Raw genomic sequence first — 8,201 nt, forward strand, 5'->3', positions numbered from 1 at the left:
TTTTAGATTTGTTCTTATTTGTTCTTATTTCTCAGTATCCTGCTCTGTTTGATTGGTAATAAATTTAATTTTGCCAAGTCGAGTCTGTTTTGCCCATGATGGTAACTGGTGAGTGATCTCCCTGACCTTATCTTGACCGATGAGCTTTTTGTCATATTTTTTCTCGCCCTGTCTTGCTGAGGACAGGGAGTGATAGGGCAGCTTGGTGGGCTACTGGTGGCCAGCCAAGGTCAACCCACCACAATGTGAATGAAAATAAATTTTAGGCAGTTGAACTGAAGTTCTTGGTATTAATTGTAGTCTTCTCTGTACTGTACATATTGATATGCCTTTCTGAACTAAGATTTCAAGTAGAATGTGGAAAATATTTATTTGTGATTTACTATTATGAAAATTAGGAATTTTAAGCAAATAAAATTTAATCTGAAAATCAGTGCCACTTTTATGTGTTTTATGCTTTTCTTGTTTGACAATTCTTTTGATGAGTATTTTTCTGTCTTTTCATATTTCCAATACACTCCTAAAACCTGTTCCTCAGCTGTGGTGATGTGTCCTATTAGAATTTCACCATCTCCCAACTAATTTTAATAATGTAATAAGAAGTTACAGAATCAGAATTGGTACGTACGCAGGGCAGTATTGGCAGACATAAAAGTGTTTGTATTTACTGTTGGGACAGAAAGCGACAGCACATCCAACTTGGTAAGAATTGTACCAAACGACCTGTAGATATAAGAATTAAAATAATGGGAGAATGGAAAATACACATTTGAAAAGCATTTAAATACAATATACATTAAAGAAACATTTGCAACCAAGTTAAGTCACTTTATTTACCCTTTATAATAAAATATAAGTCCCACCTTGCTGGAAAAACTTTTTTTTTTCCTGTTTTCACCCCTGAACCAAATCATTTAGGATATAATGATAATTTATCATATAGATATAAAATATTTGAGTAAAACTCTCTCAAATATATATGTTTTCATTCAATCAAAACTGTTGAAGAAGATGTAGGAATCATGATGTAAAATTTTGCGTCTTGTGTTTCGTGCAGGTGAACAGAGATTATCATAAGCCATTTTCAAAATGGAAACTCTCTGAGGTAATGGAACTCTGTAGACTGTAACAAACATTCATATTTCCTTCCTGATACTTTAATAACCCTCTTCTTTCAGTGTCTGAGCAATTTTCAGAAGTTAAACAAACAAATAAGTTTCTTCCCTTTATTCCTTCCTGAAGTTTTAAAATACCAGTATCTTTACTCTGTAAAGTCACTTAACCTATTATTTTAATTTTAATTCTATTCCTTTGAAAGTTTTCATCTTGCTTTGTCAGGATAACTCTTATGTCTCCATTGTGCTTATTCCCTTTAAAAATAATGAGAGGGTAAATGTTGCTTAGCTAACATATAGATATTTATTTATTCAGCCTGAAATAGAAAAAAAATTGCATCTACCTGAGTGTAATGTCCAATCACAGCACCTTGTGTTTTTGCTCCAGTTCCATACTCGAAATCTTTCTCCTCATTGTACCAGGCCTGAACAACATCTGGCCATGGGAAAGGGGCGGATGACATGAAGAGGTTTTCACCACATAGTACAGCTGAAAAGAGAAAGGTACTGAGAAATGCATAAAAGATACATGTGTGAGAAAAAGACAGCAAAAGGTGGCATGATTTCCAGGGAAGTTCTCATCCTAGATGAGACAGAAGGGTTTGTTTTTTTTCCAGTTCAGTGACATCACTCTTTGCCAATACTGAAGTTGTCACTTGACAAGTTTGCAGCATGGCCAGCCTGTTTGGCTGGTAGTTTGGTTGCTGACAGGTCTTCTGCATGCCTGTAGATACACCTGCACATGTGCACCACAGAGTCATGACTGTAATTTTGCTATTTGAAAGTTAGCAACCTAGTCATTATTGAGGTCACGGCTCAGTAATCTTGGGAAAATCTCAATAATTCAAAGCTTACTTGTGGTACACAGGAAGGTGTCTACACTATCATGTGAATTCACCTACTGTTTTTTATTTAGGTGTGGTGCCCTGATCAACCCTACTGCATATGCATTAGTTCTTATCTGGACTTCACCTTATCAAGACCCAGAGGATTTGGTTTTTAAGCAAAACTATGGGGACTGAGTGACAGTCCTCATCTTACATACAGTATAGACAGAGGTCAGTCTATGTAAACATAGTACAGTTGTAACTCCAATATCCAAAGACTGAAGTGCTTACATGAACCTCCAAGACAGTTATAGGTTGCAAGTTGCCAGGGGATTTAAAAATTATGAGTCTTGTCTTAACAATTGCGCTCAGCACCACCAGTGGGTTTTGGACCTTTACCATTTGCCCTTTCCTTCCCAGACAGTTTCATCCAGCCCATGCAAGCTGTGTTCTACAGTAAACTGGGTCCAGATTCTTAGATCTTCTTCATTCTGATGGATATTTTGAGAGAATATGCATTCTCACTATAATTTTTTTTTCACCGGCTTAAAAAAATAGGATATACCTATATAAAACTGATGCAATTGGGATGAGAATGTGATTGAACTTTTCTCACTTACTTTACAGATTTAGATCTAGAATTTTGCCTTTGTCCCATGCACTAATAAAATCACCTTGACTATAAATGGCATTTCAAAAAAAAAACAAACCAGACAACCAAACAGAAACCAAACTGATCACATCAGCAACATGCATGACTCATGCTTCACTTACTGGTTCTCCTCATGTTAGCAGGACTGTGACTTAAAGTACATCGATTGGCCCATTTTTGGGCATTCTTTGCAGCCGCAGGACTCCATTCCTCAATAAAAGAAAATATTAGTCATTCAGACATGTATCAATTAATAATCCCTCATGAAGGAACAACATTTGGAAATTACACTTCAAATTAAAAAAAAATTCTTCCCATTTTTTGGTGGATAGTGGGAGTAGGAACAAAGTTACTGTGCACCCAGGAGAATAGAATCTGTGAAGACTGATAAAGAATGCATCAGAAAGAAATGAGCAATGCCGTGGCTCCTCCTTTTCCTTTTAATTTTCCTCCAAAAGAAAGAGACATTATTGTTCATACACCACAAAATTTTCCAGTTTTTTTTTCCACATGCCAAACTTTATGTTTCTCTTGTTGCTGGCCATGCTCATTCCTTAGGAAAGATCTGGAGAGCAAATTTGTGGCCAAATAAAATAATGTGACTGTGTATACAGTCCTGTATCTGTCATAGGGTCCATTACTCGTTAAAAATAGATTTACAGCACGCAACTTACCATCTTCAACATGTTGCTGGCAGTTGGTTTTACTCCTCTCCTGAGGGTATTATGTTTGTCAACAATCAGCTTTTGCTGACTTGGTTTGCTAGTTGACAGAGCATCGAAACATTCAGATTCCTAAATCGAAAGAACATGTTACATTTCTTTTTTATTTGAATGTAACTAAATCTTGAATCATGTCTAGGAAATATTAAAATACCAAAATATTAGTATCAATGAAGGACATGATCCTTGTGATGGAGAGGCACTGTGATACGCTTTGTCTCCTAAGTATCTCTAGGACCACTTCTATGTGGAGTCACACTTAACTGGTTCTAGAGCGCACAGCTTAGCAGTAATACTGGTTCCTGCGTCATATCTGCCGACCCTCTGTGGATGTCTGAGATATCCTCGAACATCTCATGTGCCTGTAGACTCTTACATTTAGGTAACTGAATCAGACTTAATTTACTATTATTATAATTTCCTTTGTGAGGTTTTGAGGAAACAGGATCTAAAAAACAGCTGCAGACGTAAATGTGCTTATGACGTGTTCTCCTTCTTCAGTATTTTAAACATGCCTATCATGTTTTTTTGTTGAAGGAACCTGTTGTTTAATCACAGGATTGTCACAGACCTCTTGTGGTACTTCATCAGAACATCCCACTGAACAAAAAAGTGTGCCTATGTTTTTCATGCCATAGATTTCCTTCCACTCCTGTTACAACTGATAGCATTTATAAAACTTTTTACGTGTTTTCTAATTAAAAAATAGCCATGTGCAGAAGTCAGCTTCCCCTTTACAACCATTCTCACTAGTCTTCTAGACTGCAGCATGGATAGCAGAAATTGAAAAACTAGGGGGAAATGTAGTCAAGCCTTCAGTCACATTAGTGTTTCTGAAGCAGAAGTAGCAAACATCAAACTTCAGACTAAGTATGGGTTGGGAGGAACCACTCTAAGTGTGTTTGGAGTATGTTAGTTCATTTAGTTGTTTGAGGGAAATCAGTGACACTTGTTGAGAGGATGGGACTGTGAGCAAAGAGAGAAGCACATAGCTCAGGACTTGTAGGACTAGAAAGGGAGAGTTAGGTAACTACTGCCTGTAAAAGTGTGGGGAACTAACAGGAAAAGGGCTGGATTTTGGGGAGATACATGTTAGTGGATCTGTGTATGGGAGCTTCTGGAAAATATAGTTATCTCTGACCCACTCATAAGTAACACTGGGCCTATCGACGTTTTAATGTGCAAGTGTGGAACCAATCTACTCTTCTGAAATTAAAGACTTCAAGAACAAATGCTTTCCAGATCCTAGACACCTAATCAGACTCTTTCTGCATATGATTGACGTGCATAGGAAAAGCCACGTTCAGTCAGACCACGAGTGCCTTTGTTCCCATCCAGATTTTCTGAGTAAAAAGTGTGGATCCTACCTCTCCAGTGGATGGAGGCAGCACAGCTGCAAGACACAGGAACACCACTGGCAGAATCATCTCTGAAAAGGGGAGAATGAGGATTTAATTTATTTTTTACAGAGCTTTCATTTCTCTGAGCACATAATTCACCTTCCTTCTGTGTGTTTCCTGGCTTTTTCTCAAGTAGCAAAGCAATGTTTTCTTTCTCTCCTCCTTCTCTCCTCCTCCCATTTTTATAAGTTAAAAAAATAAAATTCATTCACCCTCTGCATTTCCAAATTTCTATGAATCAGCTGCTTTGTACATCTCTTACTTCCTGCTCTAATCCTGGCCAAATACCTTCACCTGAATTCATAGTACAGGAGGACATTCTGGCCTCCCTTCATGTAGAGAGCCTTCTGCTCATTGCCACACAGTGGAACAGCTGAGGTGGGATGCTGCTTTTAGCTTGTTCCTGTGTCTGCGTTAGTCTAAAACTTTCCCTACTCCCAATCGCCTGCTTTAAATGGGCTGCATTTATTGAAAGGGGTGTTAGACACTCAGCCCATGTGCAGACCTCTATGCTTAGGTGTCCAAGTCTAGATTCAAATGCCACACTTAAAGACCAGCACTGCAAAGCCTTGCACTTGAGATGGGGCAGAACTGGCTGGATCAGAAATGGACCAGCACTGGCTTCCTGTGCTTTATTTGTTTTAATTTTTTTTAAAGACAACTCTTGATTACATTACAGGTAACGTGGAATGGCAGCAGAAATGAGTGCCTTCTCTAACTGAAGAAGCAACCACCAGACACTGGACTCCAAGACTCTACTTACTTAGAAGGCTCAAAGCGCCATTTCATCCCACTGCAGAGATCCAGGAGGTAATAGGTCACTTCAAAGTTCTGGTGTCTGATTGCGATCAGTCACAGGAGTTAACATTCAACTTGTTTCTGCTCAGGCACCTTAGGCAGGCAAGCAGGTGACTGAAGTGGAATTTACCTATTTTGGCATTTTTCCCAGTCTCCCACTTGAAGGGAATTTATGGGCATGTTGCCACAGAGGTATATTATTACTTTCATTTATTTGGTTTTGAGGGGCTGGTGGTTTGAGTTTTAATATATTCTTGGGGAAAGGCCAATAGGATTTGCTGATCTTTCCATATTCAGCAAAGCCCCTCTACCTTGAGGCAACCAGTTTGTATAAAACACAAGGTGCTCTGGCTCATGGAGAACACGTGGGTAAGAAAAACTATTCTTTTCCAAACAGTACAGCAAGGCCCACTTTCCTCACCAGCCTGCTTATATTGCACTGGAGGCAAACCACACTCCCCAGTCTATAGGTGGGGGAGCTACTCCAGCTCTGCTAAAGAGCAAAGCCCATTGAAATGGGCTGGGACTATGGACAACTGAGATCAGAGGCCAAAAACTGGACAGACTGGCCACATCTGTACAATTAAACTCTCACAGGTTCCAAAATAAGGTGGCTTATTCTAAGCATTTATAGTTTAGGAAAAATCTAGTTGATCCAGGAGAAAAACATGCTGGGAACTATTCTGATAATTAGCAGTATAAGTCAACAATTTCCTGTTCTTGGTATTGCCTTACGTCACTTATGTTTAATTTTGACATCACCTAAGCCTCCTCAAAGTGCTTTAGAATCACAGAGTTTTTTTCTTACTAACTTTTCTACCACTTATTCCTCAGAGTCATTGCAGTGTATATGACCTAGGTGTTTAGCAATAAAAGATTATACACCCAATAACATGAAAAATCGTTCTTTTCACTTTATTTCTAACTACAAAGAAAATAGAGGTGGGGTTATTTTTAGCTGTACTCAATTTACAAGCAAAAATGCATCTTTTGAGTGCAAAATGTGATGATATGCAAATAAGAAACAACCCTTTTCGCACCTAAAACATGTAAAAACAAATTCTCTGTTTCAATGGAAAAATAAATCTTCATTGAAACTGTGAAGCTTTCTATTTTGCAAACCAAACCGAAGAAGTTAACTTAAAGACATGGGTAAAGTATTCATTCACTGTAATATTTTCTATGAATTAACTTACAATTAAATATAATTGGTAATTTAATACATGATACAAGTTTTAAAATGCAAGTGGAATGCTTTTTAAGACCCAGTGGGTTTCCTGCTCCAAGATATTAACATACTTTTGGCAATCCCACTGATTTCAACCAAATGCTTATAGTTTATGAGATGTAAATTTAATTGCTCTGAATTAATTTCTAGGCACTGGTCCTAAAATCAGTCTCTCTGTCCCCCTCCCCTGTTCCCCCTCAATCAAACACAAATCAGGACGTGTGCCAAGTCTTACTGACTTTCCTGCAACTCCATCTGTGTACAGGGATCTGCCACTCAAAGATGCTGCTTTAGCATCCCTAGTTTGTATGAGTTTAGCAAACTTATGTGAATATGCTTTTCCTATCCCTCCTCCTAAAAAAAAGAAAAAATTGTATCCTGAATTATTCGTACCATTCAATATCTATTACAAAAGAACATTCCCATTATTTTTTATTAACCTTGAAAAACACCTGAAATGGAATAATACTAGCTGTGATTGTACTTGTAGAGCATTGTTGCACAAAGTCCTACTTAGCAGACACCTTGCACAAGAGTGGTAAACTGCACAAAGTGGTAATTTCCCTACTCTGAAAATAAATGATGATAGCTACATATAGCAATAGAATATACTGAACTGAATATGTATCCAATTCAGTATGTTCAATCTGTCTCTGTCTCTCCCTTTGTACATATAATCTGCCAAGATATTGCTTTCTTCCATACAGGTGCCTTTTAATGTTTGTGATTGTTCATCAATTTTCTCTCCCTTTTTTTTAGCTCATGTTACACTATTGCCTATGTAATCCTTATTTTTCACTGAATAAAATCCTCCTTCTGTGACTGTCCTAAATTGTTCACAAAGTCTTCTGACAATAGGTTGCATTTTAATACATGAAAAAAATGCAATACTTTAAACAAACAAATCAGTCTAAATCCTACCTTTATTTTCCAGAAAGATTGGAAGTTTCTTCCATCCTTCTTCAGCTGGTTGTGGAAGTGACCAGAGTTCTTCAGCAGAGGGTGATTTATAGCTCTTCTGTTTCCTGATAGGACTAGGTGACTCAGCGTCACAGGTATTCAAATAGTGACTAGATAGAACATCGCATTTGTCAAGTGCACATTCTTCCAAGAAGAAGGTTGTTTGCTTGTGTTCCATTTCTATTTCCTCTTACTTCTTGTATTGGAAGAGATGAAATACTCTGAAATGAGTTTTGTATGTATTGCTCCTTATATGTGAAATTTGCAGTCAATGTGAACGCCAGGTATAAAGGCTCTCTGGTAATGATTGACGCATCCAGTTCTAGAGAGACTTGATCTTAATCTCCAGCAATGCAAATAAACTCAGCTGGCTACTGAGATGTCTCCAGACTGACATTGTGGTAACCAAGATGAAATCTTGTCTATTGATTTTTCCATGGGGGTAAAAAGTCTTCGGACAAGTTCCTGTTCATACTATAGCTTCTTTACATCAATCCTA

At 37.8% G+C, this 8,201-nt stretch overlaps 1 protein-coding gene across 1 annotated transcript in view; it reads right to left on the reverse strand.

Moving 5' to 3' along the window:
• LOC137666628 (cysteine-rich venom protein-like) overlaps nucleotides 1-7,796 on the reverse strand; it is a 51,831-nt gene extending 44,035 nt beyond the window's left edge. Inside the window, exons 1-6 of the mRNA XM_068406759.1 lie at nucleotides 7,664-7,796; nucleotides 4,684-4,745; nucleotides 3,269-3,388; nucleotides 2,717-2,804; nucleotides 1,460-1,605; nucleotides 629-723 (exon numbers count right to left, since the gene is read on the reverse strand). Of these exons, the coding sequence (XP_068262860.1) occupies nucleotides 629-723; nucleotides 1,460-1,605; nucleotides 2,717-2,804; nucleotides 3,269-3,388; nucleotides 4,684-4,743 (509 nt within the window). The 5' untranslated portion in view covers nucleotides 4,744-4,745; nucleotides 7,664-7,796. The remainder of the gene's footprint in view (nucleotides 1-628; nucleotides 724-1,459; nucleotides 1,606-2,716; nucleotides 2,805-3,268; nucleotides 3,389-4,683; nucleotides 4,746-7,663) is intronic.
• Nucleotides 7,797-8,201: the final 405 nt, after the last annotated feature.

Source organism: Nyctibius grandis, chromosome 1 (assembly GCF_013368605.1).
Source record: "Nyctibius grandis isolate bNycGra1 chromosome 1, bNycGra1.pri, whole genome shotgun sequence".
Taxonomy (NCBI): Eukaryota; Metazoa; Chordata; class Aves; order Nyctibiiformes; family Nyctibiidae; genus Nyctibius; species Nyctibius grandis.